At 45.0% G+C, this 21454-nt stretch overlaps 1 protein-coding gene across 1 annotated transcript in view; it reads left to right on the top strand.

Annotated features, from left to right (window-relative positions):
* The window catches only part of NPEPPS (aminopeptidase puromycin sensitive), a 1690513-nt gene that overhangs the window by 1582118 nt on the left and 86941 nt on the right, over positions 1-21454 (top strand). Inside the window, exons 18-21 of the mRNA XM_069634659.1 lie at positions 9798-9940; positions 17696-17752; positions 20525-20632; positions 20750-20905. Coding sequence (XP_069490760.1) covers positions 9798-9940; positions 17696-17752; positions 20525-20632; positions 20750-20905 — 464 coding nt within the window. The remainder of the gene's footprint in view (positions 1-9797; positions 9941-17695; positions 17753-20524; positions 20633-20749; positions 20906-21454) is intronic.

Genomic DNA, 21454 nt, shown 5'->3' with positions numbered 1-21454 from the left:
TTCTGCACCAAACTGGGCGGATATTACGGCTTGCTTCTTACATAACTCAGTAGCTGGGGAAATTGCTTCCCTCCCATATCCAGCAAAAAAGGACCTGGTCCCACCACTACATTTTTCCAACCCAATGTGAGATTTGTCCAATTCGGCTGTCCAGTGCCCTGTCTCATTGAACCTGGTCCCCAAATAATTATATAAAAACACTTGTTCAAGGTTGTGGCCCGCCCGTTTAATGCTTATGTCGCAGCACTTAGAGAACTTGGTTCTGAAAACACAGTTTCTGTTTTCTCTATGTTGAGATTTAAATTCGGCTCCTTGCATTTCTCCACGAAAATCGACAGCGTTGCCTTCAATGGGAGGTTGACAGTTGGTCAGCATCTGCATAAAACAAGGCTGGATATTCAGTTATTTCCCATTTTAGGTGGATCTAGGCACTATCAACAATGCACCGATAATCTCTTCACTATAAATACAAAAAAGGAGCGGGGTAAGTTCACATCCTTTTCGCACTCCTTTGGTTATTTCCAAAGAATGTGTCGTCTCCCCAGCTAGCCCATAACAGACCACTGGCGTATTGCTGGAATAAAGGTCCTAAATCACTGAGATCAAGCTTTCTCTTTTCAAGAATCTGCCACAATATTTCTTGGTATTCCCCTGTCAAAAGCTGTTCTGAGATCCACAAAATGTTAGTACAGTTTTACCTTTTTTAAAGCAATATATTTTTGGACCAATAAAAAAAGACAAACACTTTGATCTGTGGTGCTTTTCCCTTTCTGGAATCCAGCTTGGAGATCACTTATTATACCACTTTCATTAACCCAGAATTGAAGATGGCCTAATATAACCTTGGCGACCATTTTGCCAGCACTGTCTATAAGAGCGATTGAGCGATAATTAGTAGGTGATCCCGGGCTCCTTTTAAAAAAACAAAAAAATTGCCACTGTCACTGCTTGTTGCCATGAAGTGAGAACTACATTTTAGCTAATAATTGCATTAAACCATTTCCACAGGACTGGGACCCAGATTGCTGGTTCATCTTTATATAAATCGATGGGGATCCTATCCGGGTCAGGAGACTCTCTCCACCCCCCCATCCCCTCCCCCCGTTCAGTGATTTAATGGTTACACAAATCTCCTCCAGCCCGATCTGGAGGCACCTGCCCGCCCCGTACCAATTTCTGAGCACAAAATGGTCCCTGTATGGTCTATTCAACTAGTCCTGTCTTATAAAGCAAGAAATGGTTGTACCATGTACTTGAGGTGATGCACTGTAAAGCCACGTGTTTACTTTAGAGCCAGACACCAACTTCTTAAAAGGCACTGCTATCATCCCTTTTGTAAGCAGTTGGGATACCTTTCCATTAACATCTAACAAAATGCTCTTTCTCCTCGCTGGTGACCTTTTTATACCTAGCTCTGCATTCACTTATTTGTTACTTATCTACCATTGACCCCGAGGCTAGTCTACCAAGGAGCTGCTGCTTTGCAACTCTGCACTCTTCATCTAACCAGCTTTCCTTTTTTTTAGGGTTTGGCGTTTGATCATGTTCATAGTGTGTGTGCTGTATGGTAAGAGATTCTGAACCAAGTTTATATATTCAGTGTGTCCGTCATTAATCGTCCCTGTGAGGATTTTCTCCAGGTGTCCTGATACGGACCCATAGATCACAGGAATCTGAACGGTTTCCAATAACTTGGCCCATTTAATTTTCTTTGTGCATGGCCCATGACGGTTAAATACTGTACAGGTTTGGAAATCCCAACAAGCGCACAACCTTCCTTGCCAAACTTAAATATGATCCCCAAGGGTTTGTGGTCACTATCAGATGCATCTACTACATCAAAGTTGGTAACCACCGCCCAGTCCTTTGCTAAAACTAAGATGTATTTAATGTTGGAGCTGCTGTTTGGCCCAGAAAAGGTCTTACCAGCCGGTTGGTAATTTATAAACCGTCCATTACATGCTCTCAGTTCCAACCTATACAATACTCTGGCAGTATCTATTGTTTGGCTATGTATCTTCTTAGGAAAAGCAGCCTCAAGCGGTGGTATTTCTCAGGCCTGATCCGGGTATTCCCACAACCCCTCTAACTGTTTTAGCGGCTCAACTTGTAAATTCAGATCAGCGGCCACTATAACATGGATATTGCCAACATTAAACTCTCCCATCTATCAATCATTTCCTGGATTTTGTTGATAATGGACATCGGGAATCCTGCATGTGGCCTATTACAGATATTAAACAAAAGAACACGTTCCCTCTCAGGGATGTGTAAAACCAGATGCTACAAATCCACCAATCCATTAGGCTGAGCTGCAGCCCGCCAATTCGGCCCTGAATCAAGCCAGATAACCAGGCCACCATTCTGTCTACCCCTAGGACCTTTCCAGGCAGGGATCGGAAACATTTGTTAACCTTGTATGTCCACCACATCACTAGCCCGAGCTTCTTGAAGTAATATCTGAAATTCTCTAATAAAATTGCACAAACAGGATTTTTCAGGTAATGTATGACCCTCCGCCCCCATCACCCCTATATTCCATGAGACCAAATTACATAGTCTGCAAGTATCATCTCTTTCTAAATTCAGCTTTAGTCAGTCAAGCCCCTCGAAGCCAATCCCTACATTTGTGCTAATACTTCCTTCGAACCAGGCAGGATTCAAAGTATTATTTTGGGCTATTGTGTAAGGTCTACTGCCAAAACCCTGTCCTTGCTCTCTAAATCCTGTGTCACCACTGGCATCCGGCAGCTGAGCTCTGATGATAATTTTAGAGCCAGGGGGAGGATATTTCCTAAAGGCGATAACCAAAAGTCCCTCTACAATTTCCCTTGAATGAAAGATCTAAATGCAGTCTTCCGCACCATTTGGGTTTCTAACTCTCGTACATCTTGCAATGCCCTCTCTAATAATCGATGTGCAGCCCTTTGCTGTTCTGATCCGATTAACACACTTATTGTTAGAAGAATCTTGGCTTTCAAAGACTCCAATTGCCAACCTGGGAACATTAAGCATAACCACTGATGTAATTTCCCAAATGCCTATCGTTTGAGCAGTCTGAGCATTAGGTGTCTCTCAACTACTCCATTGTGCTCCACTATTGTACATAGGGTGGTTCCTAATTAATTAAGGGTGGTTGTTGGTCTCATGTCGATTAATAGAAGATGGGCGATGACCCTTATGATTGTGGTTTTGGGGGATATTATTGGCACCACCCAATTTACAAGGCAGGGGATTTCAATTGGGGCAGCTCTGGTGGATGGTGCCCTGGTTTCCTGTTATAGCTTTGCCTCTGTTATACACATTTTGATATCACCCCCTCCCCCCCTTCCAGTTTCCTGCTTCCTATTTGACTGGACAGACCCTGGTCTCTCCCAATTTGTCTGTTTTGGGCACTAGTAAAGCCACAGTATTTTTAGTGCCCTTATTTCAGTAGATCTTGTAGGGTATTGCCCACCTTCTCCTCAAACTCTTTAATTTCAACAAACATCGCCTATATCATATCAGACTGTCCACTACTATCGAACCGAGGCATTCCAGCTTTTTTTTACAGACCCTTTTGGGTACACTTAAAGCTTTGTGTTTGTCTTTATTACGTTTTCAGCTACCATGCTTCAATGTACTCCTATTGCCTTTACCACTCTTGGTTTGTTCTAGATCTTCTTCCTCTTTAAACACCACAACGCCCTTAGTGCCCAAGGAATTAAACCTATTGGACAAAGCGATAGACTGGTCAGTCACTAACATCTCTTCACATGTTGCCCCAGTATCACTGTCCACCACACACGAACTGGCGCTAACCATGGAACTGGGTTGAGGGACGATTTCGTTATTTCTATTGCCCAAATTGAAGGATATAACGCCACAATGTCAGACCCTCATTACCAGAACCCATCATATTTACTGGTGCACATAATTTCTCGCCCCTTCTTGACCCTGCTTTTTCTCTGTTTCAAAAGGTAATAGTGGGTTCCTGCAAATCCTGTCTAGCTACGGACTGGGTTGTTTTATTTGAGCTTATTACTGTGGGGTCGACTTGGGTGCCCTTGACTAATTCAATCATCCCTTCATCAGCTACACGATTAGACCCCACACTTTTTGCAACCGTCCCCCCTCTTCTCTCACCTCACCCCCCCTGGCTCCCGTTTAAGAGCCAATATCATCTAATAGGCATTTGATCTCAGAAATAAGTGCATTTACTTCATTAATGGGCTCAAACATTTGGTACAGGTTTGTTTTTGCCTATCTTTGGGGGGAGATGGAGGTAATTGTTTTCCTGTTTCACATTTTAGGAAACGGGGGAAAATACAATACAATAAATAACAGAATACACCAAACATGCAGATAATGGCACTATTGATAAAAAATTAAGTGTTAATGTTAGTCTTTAAATCCATAAATATGAAGAATTTAGCAAGACCATAGCAAAAAGTCAATTGGCAGCAAGGCAGGGTACTCTCGACCGGTTTAAGGGACTGCCATATGCTGCCCCACCGCTTTGCCTTTTGTGCTCTAAAAGTTCTAGAAGCAAAGGCGCTGGTGAAACACCTGTGGAAAACCAGGTGGATAACCAAGAGGAAGCAACATCTTTTTACTTTATGTGCAGATTACTGCAACCTGCCCCTCTTGGGTCACACACAGCCCCAGGCCCAAATTAGTTAAGCAAATGTGTTAAACAAAAGTCTGTACTTTGTGGGCAACACTGACAACTACAGGCTCCCAGTGCCACCGATACCGAAATTATCCACTCCACTCAAGCTTCTGCTACTGCCCAGGTTCTACTATGGCTCGGGTGTGTCTACTGCAAAGTTTGCAGAATAAATCCTTCTGCAAATGCTTCAGGACCTCATCTGCCTTTCTGCACCTCTCAAACACCTGCATCGCACAACACTGCAGCGTGCCCTTAGCAGCCCGGGCAGTTCAAGTAAGTACTTTAGAAAATGTTACACATGTGAAAATAACAGATCTATAAAAGACCCAATGTGCTTTTAAACCCAGTTAAAAAAGACATCCATACTTTAGTAACTATCCACTTTGTAAGACTCGCTAGGAGGGAATGGTAGTGATTCAGCAAACAGTAAGACGTGTAAAGTCACAGAAGAGTATAAATAACAGTGCATGCAGTAAAGGGTCTACTCTACAGAGACGTTGCTTACCCTAAAACCAGTGGAAAGACCGGCATAAACGAGCACAACACTAGCTACTTTCTATGGTATACTTTGAGTGAATTGCAGTCATTTATCACACTACAATGCCCAGACAAACCATAGGAATGTATTAAAAATACATTTAACGATTCAAAAAATCCAGGACCGCAGGGGAATCAATGCTGCACTGAAGTTTAACAGTTAAGTAATTGTCTCTGGTACATATTTGAGGGCCTGTTTAATTTGAATGCATGTGAGCATGTCCTTAAAAGCTGTGATGAGAAGTTACACCAGCAAGTGGACAAGATTATCAATGACCCTAGGGAGCTTACAAAGTTAGCCAACCGGTATTCCAGTTTTAGAGTCCATAAAGACTCTATTGAACACCTACAAAGATGAAGAAAAGGCTTCTGATGAGTGTTAGGAATGATTTTCTACACTCTGACTGATGTTCTAGAAGGCCAACCTAGTCGTGACTCGTGTTACAGGGACAACTTGTAGCTGTAGCCAAACCAGTTCAGGTAGGTAGACGACTGGTCTAGGCTAAGTCTCACGAGATTGTGAGCTTGTAAGAGGTCCACAATGAGCGCGCACAGTGAAAAGTCAGGGAACACACTTGGACAATCAGTTATACAAATATTTATTTATGACCATGCACCACCGAGAAAATTACTTCTAACAGGTAATAATATCACAGAACAGTTATAATGGATACATTTATTCAATCACTACATTAGGGCAAAATACATATAAAAACCCCTGTAAAGGAAAGTGAGTATTAGTATAAGAACTAGAGGCCCACAGAGATGCACTACTATCTTCAGAAGTCCATCCCTAAGATGTATGGGGTCTTGTGCCCAAAAGTTCACCAAAGTTCCATACAGTTTTGTGAAGCTGGAAAAAATGAAGGTAGGGTCTCTGGTGCCCAATGAACAGTTCCAGGTGGTACATTACAAGTTTCTTCTAACTAACAAAAGTGTAGCCAACGTTTGGAGTGTTTGTGCCAAACTATTATAAAAGTTTCTAAAAGTTATCAAAACATAAGAGGGAGTTAGGGGTTCAGGTTGCTATCATTACAACCATTACTCTGGTTCTTTGTAGGACTTGGCAGGTCAGCTGAAGCAGGTCTGAGGACGATTTCTTCCCGCCATCCGCTTCAGCCCTTGATGCTCAGGGACTTCAGGTTCAAGCACTTCTCCATTCGGCAACTAATGCTGGTGCAAGGTCTTCAGGTTGGAGAATGCAGCAAAACTCGATGCAGGCCCCGTCTCAGCACTGGACTGGACGGAGGAAAGCAGTTTCGGATGACATCCACTGATGCACGGCATCATGCAAGAGGATTGACTTGCTGCGGTCAGAAGTCATCTCCTATCTCTAGTCCCCTTGATGCTAGGACCACAAAATATTGCAGAGGAGCACACGCTGAGGATCCCCCCAGTTCCAGGCCTCCACTTGGAACAATGACGTCTGCAGCATGGTAGCCCAAACTCTGAGCTAGTCAGCCACTGAATGATTCAAGGGCACTTCCGAAGGCTCTTTGCAGGACTCAGAGCTGATGTCAAGAATGGATGTACCCTCCACTCCAAAGGTTGTAGCTCCTTCGCAGGATTGCTGATGATCACCTACAAGACTGGGCTCTTCCAGGACCTCAGTAGAAGTTGCTCGCCAGGCCGCCTTCCAATGGGTCAACGGTCTCCTCGCAAGTCTGCACCTGCACAGGAAACTCGGTTTATTCCAGGAGCTCTCTGGAATGGGTGCTGGGGTCCTCTTATACAAAAAGCCAGGTAAGGGCTGAATCTTCCACTAGCCAATGACCGATCTAGCCCATACACATACACATCCCAGCAATGGTCCAATCAGGACCACTATTGGCACAACTCATGAATACCACTCAGGCACACAAAAACCAGTTTGTGGAATGGGACCAGAAAGTCCCAACCCACTTCCTGGCAGCAAACACACATGACCCTGCAGTAGCCTGCAAAAAGACTCTGCTTTCCCTGTCTCTAGGCCAGGAAGGGTAAAAAACAAGACGACCAAGGGACAAACGATAAACCATGTGGCACAGCCATGTTTGTACACTAGCGACATTTGGTAACTAAATGAGGTAAACTCAGTAAGGCTAAAGTAAATTATTCCAAATAATAGGAAAAGGTAACCGTTGCCACCAGTTTGTCCCTTAGGCACACCTAAAGTAACCAGAAAATCCTCTGGGTGTTAGCCTAGGGCAAAACAAAAAGTGTACCCCATTGTAGTACATTGTAAGATGCATTGCACAATGATAAAAAGTTACCAAAAGTAGCTACAAAGTACTGAGACTAAGGGTAATAATGTTTCCCCATACTGACAGCCTGCAGGACATGTCAGTTTCCCCATGACAAATGAGCAAAGGCATTGTAGTGAAGCTTAAGGCTTCACTGCGCTATAAAAAGAGAAGGTCAAAAATAAAGCAAAACGTTTGGGGGTCCATAGAAATGGAAGGAAATGTGCTGTAAAGGGAATTCTTTCCTAACACTAACCCTCCGGCCCGAGGATCTTCAACAAGCTGATGGTGGTGGTGGCACCGCATCTCAGGAATGGGGGATTCACGTCTACCCCTACCTGGACGATTGGTTGATCAGGGCGCGCTCTACTGAGCAAGTCCTGGATCATCTGTACGTCACCTGCCACTCCCTTCACAAGCTGGGCTTCTCCCTCAACTTAAAGAAGTCTGTGACACCTACCCAGCTGCTCCAGTACATTGGGGCAGTGCTAGACACATACCTGGGGCAGTGTTCGCCTCCCCAGGTGAGGGTTTACCACATTCTGCAGATGGTGGACAGGTTTCAACGTGCCCAGAGTCTCCTGGCGTTCGAGTTCTTGAGATTGCTCGGCCTTATGGCATCCTGCTGTCACGGCAGGGGGGTTGAGTCCTCCATCCAGAGGTCAAGTCTCTCAGCCTTCATGCTTGATATCTGAAAGGCTGAGATATAAGGATTGGGACCTCCCTGAAGACATGATGGAGGTGTTGCTTTTGGCCAGAAGGCCCGCAACGAAATCCCTGTACCGTTGCCGTTGGAAGAAGTTCTGCAACTGGTGCAGGATACAGAATGTGGAGGATCCTTTCCAATGTTCCATTCCTTTGGTTTTGTCTTTTTTGCTTTCTTTAGCCCACAAGTGTCTGCATGTGGGTACCATTAAGGGTTACCTGGCGGCGCTGTCCATATTTAAGTGCTCGTCTGAGGAATGCTCAGTTCCTAAAAGGGCTAACTCATGTGTTTCCACCGCCGCCTTTCCAGTTGCCGGGATGGGATTTGAATTTGGTTTTAAAGTTCCTAATGGGAGCTCCGTTTGAGTCCTTGCATTCTTGTCCATTGAGACTATTGTCCTTTAAAACTGTATTTTTAGTTGCGGTTACTTCCACCCGCAGAGTGAGTGAGTTGCAGGTAATTTCCGCCAAACCACCCTTCACTGTGTTCCATAAGGACAGGGTTGTCCTTGGGGTACGGCCTTCCTTTCTTCGTAAGGTTGTGTCGGAATTCCATCTGAGCCAGAAGGTAATTCTTCCGGCATTCTATCCGCCTCCACGTTTTGGTAAGAAAGAGGAGAGGCTCCATAGTTTGGACCCTAGGAGAGCTTTGAGTTTCTATCTCTCACGGATGTCCCGGGTCAGAGTGGATGATCAGCTCTTTATTGGTTATGCTGGAAGGCGTTTAGGTCAGGCTGTTTCCAAGCAGACCTCGTCTAGATGGATAATTTTGACGATCTCTGAGTGTTATTGTTTGGTGGGAAAGGACCCTCCAGTAGGCTTACGTGCTCATTCTACCAGGGGTATGGCTGCCTCCACGGCACTACAGAGGGGTGTTCCGATTCACAATATTTGCAAAGCAGCCACATGGGCCTCTGGCCATACTTTTGTGAAACATTATTCCCTGGATTCTATCCATGGGCAAGATTTGGCCTTTGGCAAGGCAGTCCTCTAAACTGCATTTTGATTGGGCATTCTAAAAAATTCTAAATTCTTTTCCCACCTCCTTACATTGGTACTGCTTTGGGAGTCTGTCAAAGATGTGGAATACGTCGGAGGACACAATCCCCTCGAAGAACAAGTTACTTTCTTACCTGGTAACTTTCTTTCGATGGGATGTTCCTCCGACGTATTCAACATCGTACCCTCCCTACCTGCCCTGCTAAAGAATTTCTTATGCGATTGCAGCTTCCGTTTCCGTAAGGCTTTCTGTAGTAATACTGGCAGAAGATTGGTGCCACACGTTCTGGGGAAAAAACTGAGGCTACGGGCGTCGTGCGTCCTACATATAACATCCGGTGACATCGACCGTCGGAGGAGGTCCTCGAAGGAGTGTTTCGACGTCATCGACGCAGGACGTCTACGCCGAAAAAGTTTTCCGAAGCAGCACAGCTGTGGTAATCAATGTCAAAGATGTGGAATACGTTGGAGGAACATCCCATCGAAAGAAAGTTACCAGGTAAGAAAGTAAGTTGTTCAATTCTCGATTTCCCTCAATGTAACTAGCGCCTAAATAACTGAGGGTTTTGTGCGCTATAATAAATGCATACATAAATAATGTTTTGTTGCAATGATTTTGTATTTTAGAAACTAAAGTTCTAAACGGAAACTAGTTTCATATTTGACTTTTCTTTTCTCACTAGGGCACCTGGATGCACTTTTAAGGGGTCTGGTGTTGGGTAAGCTGGGTAAAGCAGGGCACAAGGCAACGATAGAAGAGTCCCGGCGTCGTTTCAAAGAACATGTTGATGGAAAACAAATTTTGCCTGCAGACCTCCGAAGTCCGGTGGGTGCCCGCTTGTTTTGTGTAATGACTGATCTGCACTTGAATTGAACTTTAGTCTCTGCTTCTATTCTCTGGTGGATGTTGGCAACTCTGTCTGTTTATTTGAATGATCGTGTGCCAGGGATTCTGTACAGCAGGGTTTCATGATTTTCTGGTGGCATTTTCCATGCTGATGTCTGTGTTTTTAAGGTTTGTCACTTCGTGTACTGTACTTATTCCTATGTCCCATCCCCTTTCCTCCATACTTAAGGGAGTCTGTCCAATGGGATGGGGCCAGAGCTCTTACTACATAGCATAAAAAAATAATTCCCTTTTAAATAAGTGTGTTTTGCAGTAGCATAGGTGTGGCCAGTACTGCTGACTCCCCTCCTCCCCCCCCCACTGACAACTCTCATCAGACTCTTCATCAACGTGACTGAATGCTCTGCAACACGTGCAGGTTATTTTTCCTGCTTGTGGTCTTTTTCCCCTAAATTTCTTTCTTCACCTTACCTTGCAGCAATGTCAGTCGGTCCTTTTAGGATGGGATTAATGGGTCTCGCACAGTATTCCTTATGTGGAAGGCATTACAAGGTGGCCACAGGTTTGTGGACTGCGCTTCATGACACGCCTGTCAGCAGTGCACGCTTCAGCGATGGTTAGGCCGCTAGCGAAAAGTTTTCCACAGGACTGCCCCGGGTCACATCACTGCTTTCATCCGCTGTAAGGAGACGTAATCACAGGTAAGTTCACTGGCAACCCGTGGGAGGGATGCAAGTGCTGTCACCGCTAGCCGCCACTCAACTGGAGCTCACCCCAATGCCTTGCTTACTTGCCCTGGTGTCCCCTTCAGGGTCTGGTAGCAGAGGTCACTCAGAGCCCTCATAGGCTTTTACCGGTGCTTGTACCGAGAACCCGGCGGGGTCTGGTACCATATCTGCTAGACCTGTGGTGACGCCACAACATCAGAAACGTATCCTACTCACACAGCCTAAGGATCCTCAAACGAACAGTCTGCTCTGAGTGTTTCAGTGAAAGCACCATAGCACGCTCCAAGGGCCCATCAAGGTCTCAAATACTGAGCTCTGTGCTAAGCAAGCCTCCCTGTGTCTCACATAAAGTGCAGGGGTCGTCCCATAACTCACATAAGACCTGCACAGGTACCACAGAAACATCATAATAACAATTATCACAGCTCCTGCAAAGCGGTGGCAAGATGTCAGGAAAAGAGACCTTTAGCCTGTGTGTCTCATTGCAGGGGCTGCCGCTGAGATTTCTTCGCCAGAGTCTTGGTCTCCGGTTCCCCATACGCTTCAGATACCTTTACCTCCTACAGTAAGCAAGGAGGCATTTGTGAGGGTGGATTGGTCACCAATGTCCACTTGGTTCACCTTCTGTCCAGTACCATATTAGTCAATGAGATTCAGCACTCCACCTCCGACCAGTCATCCAACTTGGTACCTGGCACTAACGGATTCTTGGACCCATGCATCATCTTACTCCTGGACTTCATCGGCTTTGGCTGCAGAAGACCGATTGTTTGAGAAGTACCAATGCATAATGCGGTCTGAACCCTTGATGGCCTGATATAAAGATATCATCAAAGAGGTTATACCTCAGTCAGTACCTGGTCAGCACAGGAAGCGGGTCCAGGCTACCACTTCTGTGATGCCTCCACCGGTTTCGGTGCCTTCCAATTTCTCCAGTCGCCCTTCTCCAAGACTGCTTTGCCGTCAGGAGATTTTCATTCTTTTGCAAATGAAGGCAGTAGAAGAAGTCCTCTCTAAAACGAGGAAGCAGGTTTTAGTTTTGCCTTTGTACTGTCCCAAATGAGAGCCAGGCGGGTCTGGGGATGGTCTTGCATCTTTCTTTCTTTTCGGAATCTCTCCCTCCCCTTAGAGAAATTCAAGATGGTTACGCCAGTTCAAGTGTGGAGTGCCCTCTACCGGGGAGATTGGTTGTGCTCTGTGAATCTGAAACAGGCTTATCAATATGTTACCATTGCGGCAGCACACAAGACGTTCCTGCAATGTTCTCTAGTGGGTGGGGTTCAGTACTAGGTTCTCCACTTGAGTCTCAATGCGGGGCAGAGAGTTTTTACAAAATGAATTAGTCTAGTCGTAGCCCATTTTTTGAGCTCAAGGAATGCATTTATCCATACCTGGATAACTGGCCAGTCAGAGCAGATATCTTTCACCAGGCAGAGACATTGCTTCAACTATTGCTCATCTTGTTGTTCAGTCTGGGACCATCCGTCTTCCGGAAAAAAATCCACTTTATGTCCCATTCAGGACATCAAGTTTATAGCCTTCCATTGGGAATCGAGCGTAGAAAGAGTGTTTTCCCACAGAGGAAAGGATTCAGAATATCAAGTTAGCTACTTCCCTGTTCCTGAGTCATCGAGAAACCTCTGCTTGGTAGTTCTAACACCTGTTGGGACTTACAGCAGCGTCCATTCTGTCTGTTCCTTTTGCCTGCATCAGGATGACTGCCTGCATCTTCACCTTGCAGCTTCATGGAATGAGGAGTTGGACAAGCAGACTACAAAAAATGGTAGTTCCTCTGGATCTAAAGTCTGTGTTAAAGTGGTAGAACGACAAGAGCAATTTGAATGTGGAGTTCCTTTCCAGGCTCTCTCTCCTCAACATATAATAGCATCAGGCTCGACCCTCACTGGCTGTGTGGTGACTCTAGAGCAGCTTCAGACTAGAGTTCTTTGGTTTCCAAAAGAAAAAGAATTGCATATTAATGTTATTGAGCTTTTAGCAATTTTTAAGGTGTTGTAAAACATGGCCATCATGCAGGAATGGATTTCATTAACAAGCAAAGGGAATAAGGTCATCATCCCTTTGCCGTTTGGCTATCCTAATCTGGGAATGGGCCATTCATCACCAGGTATCTCTCAGTGATTCATTTGGCCGGAGAGCTCAACGCACTGGCACAAGCTCAGGTGCCTTTCACTCCAACCACGAGTGGGAGTTGCTCAAGGCCTCTGCGATTCAGGAGATTATCCAGAAATGGGGACATCCTAGAGCGGATTTGTTTGCAACGGGGCATAATTGCAATGCGAACCTTTTGAGTCTCTAATTGGACAGGCTTGAGGTTGTCTGTGAGACGTCCTGCAGATTTCTTGGAATCATGAGGTCTTTCATGCATTCCCTCATCTCCTCCTCATACTGAGAGTCCGGTCAAAGTTACGCAACTCATTTGATTATTCCCTAATTCTGAAAGCCCTGAATTGACCGACTCGTATTTGGTACTCGTATCTTCTGCAGCTTTCACTATCTTGCCCGATTCTCCTTTTGATATCACAGGACCTTCTCAGCTAGCAGGGGAGGGCAGATGTTGCATCATTCCCCTCTATCGTGGCGCTTAGCAAATTTGTTCCTGAAAAAATAGCATACAGTGACCTAGGTTTATCTGAGCAAAATGTGTCGCTGTTTCAGGTGGCCAGGAAGCATCTACTAGGCGTCAGTATAGAAGTAAGTGGACTCGCTTTTGCTACTGGATGCCTGACCGCTCTTTAGATCAGTGTTCCACTTTGAATAGTTTATCATGTAGTTCTTTTAAATAGTTAAGTATTGGAATGTTTTGGCGATGTCAGCATGGCATGTAGCTAACAATCCAAATGGAGTGTTTTAGTTTTGAACTGATTCCACTGGTAGTCGTCGTTTGTTTGCATTGGAGAGAGGAAGGGCTGGGGGGGGTCTATTCAGGGTAAACTTAAATAAATACCTTAAGAAAAGTATTCCAATTTGGAGGCCCTTCCTTACACATAATATTCAATAATTCCTGCCTCACCTAATCCCGGGGACAGGGTTCAGTCGGTTACAGGTCATTTGGTCGAAAATAAATGGTCGACAGGACAAATGGTCGATGCAATTTGGTCGAAAGACAAATGGTCGACAAATATTTTTGTTGTATTTTCACTTTTTTTTTTTTTTGGGGGGGGGGTCCCCCCAACCTCCTTTTTTTGCTAAAAAAAACCTTTTTTTCCTAAACGAAAACCTGAAAAATATATATATAAATAAAAAAAATCGACCATTTGTCTTTCGACCAAATTGCGTCGACCATTTGTCGACCATTTGTCTGTCAACCAAATGACTGGACAGCGGTTCAGGCATGCTGGTCATATTTATCAGCTATCGGAGCATATTTACGCTCCCAACGACTTTCTATCTCGAGCCAATCCTAATATTAAGACACTTTGAAAGCTGCCTTTTGTTGTATCCACAGATAATTAGACCATATCCATCTTGGAACTTTAATGTCATACTTGCGACTCTAGTTCAGAAGCTTTTTGGCTACAGCAGACATCAAATTTGTTTCATGTAAAGCAGCTTTTTTGGTAGCAGTGACACCTGTTAGAAGAGTTAGCGAAATTATCAGCTTCAGAACCTTATACGGTTTTTCACTAAGTTAAGGTGGTATTGAACTCTCACCCTTCTTTTTAATTTTTTTGTTTTTTTTAAACCCAAGATAGTCTCTTATTTTCACATAAATCGGAAGTCATTCTTCCTACCATTTTTTTCCCTTTTCAAACCAAGGATTAAAGGACTTTACACCGTCTGGATGTGAGACGGTTGCTTACATTTATTGGACCGATCGAAAAAATTTAGATCAGTCTATTTGTAACATTTGTTGGTCAACAGCCAGGTTCCTAAGCTTCTAAAGCAACAATCGCTTGCTGGATTGTCTCTTGCATTGTAGAGGCTTATAAACTTTCAAAGAAAACCATTTCCAAGGGCTTACACGCGCATGCAGTTAGAGCCAAGGCTCCAGCAGTAGCCTTCTAGAGGAATGTCCCCTGGTACATCGGCACGGCCGCAACCTGAGCCGCCATCTGTTTTTTTGGTAGCATTACTGCACCATGAAAAGAAGGAACCTACGGGAGACACTAAAAAAACCTACAAGGAACCAAGAGAACAAACAATCGCCCCTATATGAAACCAAGTCCCTCCGACTGGACATAACCCATGCGGACAGTGCAGCGCATGCCCCAGCACAGTCAGGACAACGACCATAGATATTGGGTGGAAAGTCCCATGGACACAAAAAACATTAACCAACTGCAACAGCAGCAACGTAATCTATCTAATCAAATGCTTGTGCAACTTGAGCTCCGAGGGGATGACCACTCGCCCAATCAGAATGCGGATGGCAGAACACAGATCGTGCATCCGGACAAAAAAACTGAATGCCCCTCTGGTGGAACGTTTTATTGCTAAACAGCATAGTCCCACGTCATTTACCTGGACCATTAACAAAAAATTACCTATTCCGAAAAGAGATGGGAACATACAAACTATGCTATACAAACGCGAACAACTGTGGGTGTTCTGCCTAAAAACGGACAAACAGGGCCTGAATGAACAAACCAACTGGCAGACCCTAGCAACCATATAGACGAATAGGAATCCACGACCCCCACTGGACTGCATTTGGGATGTTTTTCCATCCTCCTATTCTCCATCCACGAGACACACTTTTGCACACATACATAGGGCAAGTCCCGGTTTTGAAAACCTGTTGGAGGTTCTCTTATGCGAATAGGGACCTGTGACTATATCTCTCAAGCCACAAGACATCGTAAGTGCAAGGGGTTATTGGAAGCCATCTAAACATTTGTCATACCATACTACAAGATGGTGCCTAGATCACACAACCAATAGATAGCTTACTTTCTGTGGTGCCTTCCATCTATGTGCTGCCTGTTGCGCATGCACACAGGTCACACCAAACAAAAATAAACATGACCTCTCATACATCCATTGCAGGGAGATTCAAAGTGTTCCGCCAGAGGTGATCGAACCTAAGTAAGAAGTGCAGACCCCCATAGGTAGATCACACACCAACAGTGTTTTAATCATCATTTTCCTAAGAAAATGATGCCACATAAGAAAGCGTACTGATACTCACTCTACACTACAAGATGGCGCTTACACTGTGCCATATAGTGGTAGTCCCTCTTCTAACAAACCGCGGCGCATTGCCCATGCGTGTGGGTCATTTCTATGGAAACCAAACACAACCTTGCACACGAACACCGCAAGGGTTTTGGAAACGTTGCTCTTGAGGCGATCAGACCGAACAGGTAAGACCGGATCGCTGCGTATAAATCGCACGCTGTCATTCAGCATAACGAGCCCATGGTACTCTATGCTATACAACAGTTACACTAGATGTAAATAATGCAAAAAAAACACGCAGGCCGTGTGAAAGTCAGTCCTCCAATTCTGATTTTTTTTTTTGTGCCATGATTCAGAAATAATTATATTGTTTCAGGTTGCACATGAATGCGGTAGTAACCACGCATCGTTTATCACTAATCACCAACACTCCTGGATGTTTACTAAAGCCAAACAAGGGTAAGTCATGGCACTTACCCATAAATGGGATATTGGAACTATCTAATACTGTCCAGAGTCCAGATACTTAACCTAAGTACACTGTCTCTGCCCCCCCCATCTCCCATTTTTGTGTACCTTCTGCAGGTGGGGTGAATAGAAGAGCAAATGAAGATATCCCTCTTATCACAACAGCATGCTAACACATGCTGTGGCCCTGAAGAAAGTGGGGAAATAATCTGTAACCACTGAAACTGGTCGGCCAGTACGTGACACCTTTGCATAAAAACATAGCACTAAGGGGCACCTTTGATGAAAAGAAATATTTGAGCTACATCTGCTCATTTTCTTTCCTTGACGGGTAGAAAGCGGGCTGTGAGTGTAAAACAACGCCGGACCAGAGAGTCTGGATGCATACTTGTCCTCTGTAACACTAACTAAGGACAACTTTATCTTTTTCTTTTCTAGTCCTTTTTAAATAGGAGCCAACAAGGCCCAGACTTTTTTATAAAATAGTGTGGTATTGCGGAACAGAGGAAAACTTTAAACTATGACGAATTCCATTTGCGAAGCAAATCATACACACTAACCAAGTGCTCTTGAGAAATTTGTAAGGAAAACATGTGAATGTCTTGGTAACTGGGTAGAGGCAGGGCAAGCTTTTTTTAACTACTATCCCCTCACCCTAGATAAGCGATCCACCGGCACTGGCTAGGGTTAGAAAAACAATAGGGTTTAGTTAGATATGTTGGAGGGCAAGCTAGAGTGAGGCTACACGAAGGGTAGAAACTGTGAAATAACTGCGAATTGTGTAAACCTGTGTTCTCATTGTGTGACAACGTAACCTGGGGGTAATGAAAGGTGTTTATCCCCATTAGTCCCTTTATTGTGTTCTAGCATTACTGTGTGGACATTGTTGCCAGGTCACACTCCAGGTTTGGCCAGGCAGTTTTCCAAAACTTGTTTGGCTAAAGTTATAGGCCCAGGGTGATTTTGTGCTTTTCAATTTCCCATAAATATAGACGAAAGGGGATGAGTTGTAGGAGTAAGAAAGTTACTCGTCGTAGTGTCTTCTATATCCATAGTCCACATTCCCCACATTCCCCATATGCCCCACCCACCGTACCCCTATTCACAGAGTTAAAATTCAGGTGACCTGTCTAACGGCACCAAAGCTTGCGATTGTTACCGGTGGGCAAGGTCAACAGGGCTACCCACGCAGACACTGCATCACCTTACTGCCCAACATAATTATTTAAAGGCGAATTCTTTCATGTTGTGCAAAAAGAGCTTTGGTCCCGTCACCTTGAACGTAGACACACAAGTATGCAGCAAAGCGGACTATGAGTATAGAAGTGACTTTGGTGAGTAACCTTTTCTTACATAGATATTTGAAGATTACTTCATTGTTTATCTTTTCTTTCTTCAGGTGTATGTGACTGTGTTGAAGCATGGAGATAATATTACTTTAGACACTATGCTAAAGGTGAGTCCTTCAAATGTCCTCCACTGTTGGCTGTTTATGTAGTAATTAACATGAAATCTTTTTTAAGGTATTTTCGGTACTACTTTGTGCAGTAGTTTCACATTAGAATTTTTCATTGGTTTGTTATTTTTATTCTTCCACTCCATCCTCTGAACTATAAGGCTTTCATAGTCTAGTTTAAGTAAGCTAGGTTTGCCTAAAATTTGAGAAATGGTTAACGTTAGTTTATATGAAAGTTTAGTCTATATATTATGTAAAACCTACAGCTGCTTTTGATATAAAAGAATTGGGTGGTGGGAGCGCTTGCAAACTTGGCAAAGTCTGATTTCTGACATATAACCCCCTCCGAAATGTTTTTGGGAGTCTAGGGAAGTAAAAAAGGCTTTGTCATCTGTGTTTTCTTACGCACATGGCCAGGCTCACCATGAGCTGGGTAAATTCCAGACAAACCCCCTGGTGCAACAAACATCTCCAGCTAGCTCTCCTTTCAGTGCTGTGCCCCATGGAATACAGTTGAGCCCCGCAGTAAATTATGTCCAATTGTACACATAGCTCCTCCACCTTTTCCTCCTCATGCCTTCATGAGTATCTGATCTATCCTGTGACCTCATCCCAACTTTGTTCCTCCTTACTACTACTGCATGCTCTAGCATACTCCTCCTTTGCCTCTCTGACAGTCAGTGCTTAACATAACCCATGGCAAGAGGCGCTGTACAAATGCAAGATAACATAACAATATAAAAAAATCAGGTATGCCTATCCTAGGAAGTAGTCTGCTTTTCCTTTCTGTAGCAGGTTATACATATCGTTTTTATTATTCTTGCCTCTGCATTACTGATTGAGAAATGTAGTGTTCTATTGGTGCAACCTGTTTAGTTTAATATGGGTGCAGCCGAAGGTCTCACTGTGCAACCTGCTGACATGTTGTTCTTATTATTGTGAAAACAAAAACAAAGAGGTGATGGCTGGAAGGTTTAGACTTAATCTTAACCACTGGCAATGCTCTGGGCAACCCTCCAGACCACCGTTCTTCGCCTGCCAAGCCATTACAGAAGGGAAAGACCATATGCAAATCAGGCTTGGCCCCACCTCAAAAGGGGCAGTCCAGCCCGAACTGCTAGGCCACATCCCTTCTGCACGAGACCACAAGCATCCCCAAACATGTTTCGCCCTTGTTGGGGCTCATCAGTGAGGAGTAGCTTGGGTCTCTAGGCCCAGCAGGCACGGGACCCACGTCTGGGCATACCCGTCCCACTTGGGGTGACATAGCAAAAACAAAGAGGTGATGGCTGGAAGGTTTAGACTTAATCTTAACCACTGGCAATGCTCTGGGCAACCCTCCAGACCACCGTTCTTCGCCTGCCAAGCCATTACAGAAGGGAAAGACCATATGCAAATCAGGCTTGGCCCCACCCCAAAAGGGGCAGTCCAGCCCGAACTGCTAGGCCACATCCCTTCTGCACGAGACCACAAGCATCCCCAAACATGTTTCGCCCTTGTTGGGGCTCATCAGTGAGGAGTAGCTTGGGTCTCTAGGCCCAGCAGGCACGGGACCCACGTCTGGGCATACCCGTCCCACTCGGGGTGACATAGCAAAAACAAAGAGGTGATGGCTGGAAGGTTAAGACTTAATCTTAACCACTGGCAATGCTCTGGGCAACCCTCCAGACCACCGTTCTTCGCCTGCCAAGCCATTACAGAAGGGAAAGACCATATGCAAATCAGGCTTGGCCCCACCCCAAAAGGGGCAGTCCAGCCCGAACTGCTAGGCCACATCCCTTCTGCACGAGACCACAAGCATCCCCAAACATGTTTCGCCCTTGTTGGGGCTCATCAGTGAGGAGTAGCTTGGGTCTCTAGGCCCAGCAGGCACGGGACCCACGTCTGGGCATACCCGTCCCACTCGGGGTGACATAGCAAAAACAAAGAGGTGATGGCTGGAAGGTTTAGACTTAATCTTAACCACTGGCAATGCTCTGGGCAACCCTCCAGACCACCGTTCTTCGCCTGCCAAGCCATTACAGAAGGGAAAGACCATATGCAAATCAGGCTTGGCCCCACCCCAAAAGGGGCAGTCCAGCCCGAACTGCTAGGCCACATCCCTTCTGCACGAGACCACAAGCATCCCCAAACATGTTTCGCCCTTGTTGGGGCTCATCAGTGAGGAGTAGCTTGGGTCTCTAGGCCCAGCAGGCACGGGACCCACGTCTGGGCATACCCGTCCCACTCGGGGTGACATAGCAAAAACAAAGAGGTGATGGCTGGAAGGTTTAGACTTAATCTTAACCACTGGCAATGCTCTGGGCAACCCTCCAGACCACCGTTCTTCGCCTGCCAAGCCATTACAGAAGGGAAAGACCATATGCAAATCAGGCTTGGCCCCACCCCAAAAGGGGCAGTCCAGCCCGAACTGCTAGGCCACATCCCTTCTGCACGAGACCACAAGCATCCCCAAACATGTTTCGCCCTTGTTGGGGCTCATCAGTGAGGAGTAGCTTGGGTCTCTAGGCCCAGCAGGCACGGGACCCACGTCTGGGCATACCCGTCCCACTCGGGGTGACATAGCAAAAACAAAGAGGTGATGGCTGGAAGGTTTAGACTTGATCTTAACCACTGGCAATGCTCTGGGCAACCCTCCAGACCACCGTTCTTCGCCTGCCAAGCCATTACATTCTTATTATTGTGTCCTGCATCTCTCTTGGATGTTATGTTGTGGAACAGTCTGTAGCCATTGTCCTGGAGTAATAAACTGCTTCTGCTTTCTTCCTCCAGCTTCACAAACTGGCTGATATGCAAGAGGAGAGGAACCGCATCGAGCGAGTCCTTGGTGCTATAGCTGCACCTGAGCTGATTCAAAAAGTCCTCACGTTCGCACTCTCAGTAAGTGAAAGATGGAACCAGTGGTAGAAGCTTCTCCCTATCTCAAGTTAAACAAATAAAGCAACTGTGGAGTATTCAAGCAGAATGTTGCATGTTATGCCTTGCTTTTATTTGCAGGAAGAAGTTCGTCCTCAGGACACCGTTTCTGTCATTGGTGGGGTGGCAGGAGGCAGCAAGCAGGGCAGGAGAGCTGCCTGGAAGTTTGTGAAGGACAATTGGGAAGAGCTTTTTAATCGCTACCAAGGAGGATTTCTCATCTCGCGGCTAATAAAGGTACATGGAACATATCAGCCCAGTGATATTTGAATGACTTGAAGGGGGAGCAAAAGCAAGGGTTTTAGATTGATGGGCCAAACAGAGGTTCAAGGAGTTGTAGCTTAAATGTTACATGTGATGTTAACTGAAAGTCTAAACATAGGGTTCATAGAGAGATGGGCAAAAGGTATGTCTTGCAGAGCACTGTGTACACAAAGGGAAGGACAGTATAAGCCAATGAAGGTTGGCGTCAGTAAGTGTTAGTAATAATAGCAACTTGTATAAAATAGCATAGATTCCAAAATACTGCATCAGTAAAATTATGATTTCAGTATGTTTGTGGTTGCATTTTGAATTGTGTCTTCAAAGTTGTCTCTGAAGTATTTGTGGGTATTTTGCACATTATTTGTTAGATGAGCTGTCACATTATAAAAACAGTCAAGCAGGGTAGAAGTTAAGCAGCTTTGTAAGCTGAAGCCCGAATCTCCTTCTGTTGTAATGTAGGATTTTAATTTAGAGCCACAGCTGACGTTATGACATTTTTACAATAAAAAAAGGAAATTGGGC

Source organism: Ambystoma mexicanum, chromosome 13 (genome assembly GCF_040938575.1).
Source record: "Ambystoma mexicanum isolate Mex_15411 chromosome 13, UKY_AmexF1_1, whole genome shotgun sequence".
NCBI lineage: Eukaryota > Metazoa > Chordata > Amphibia > Caudata > Ambystomatidae > Ambystoma > Ambystoma mexicanum.
The sequence above is the reverse complement of the archived record's forward strand: the minus strand, read 5'-3'. Positions and strand labels throughout refer to the sequence as shown.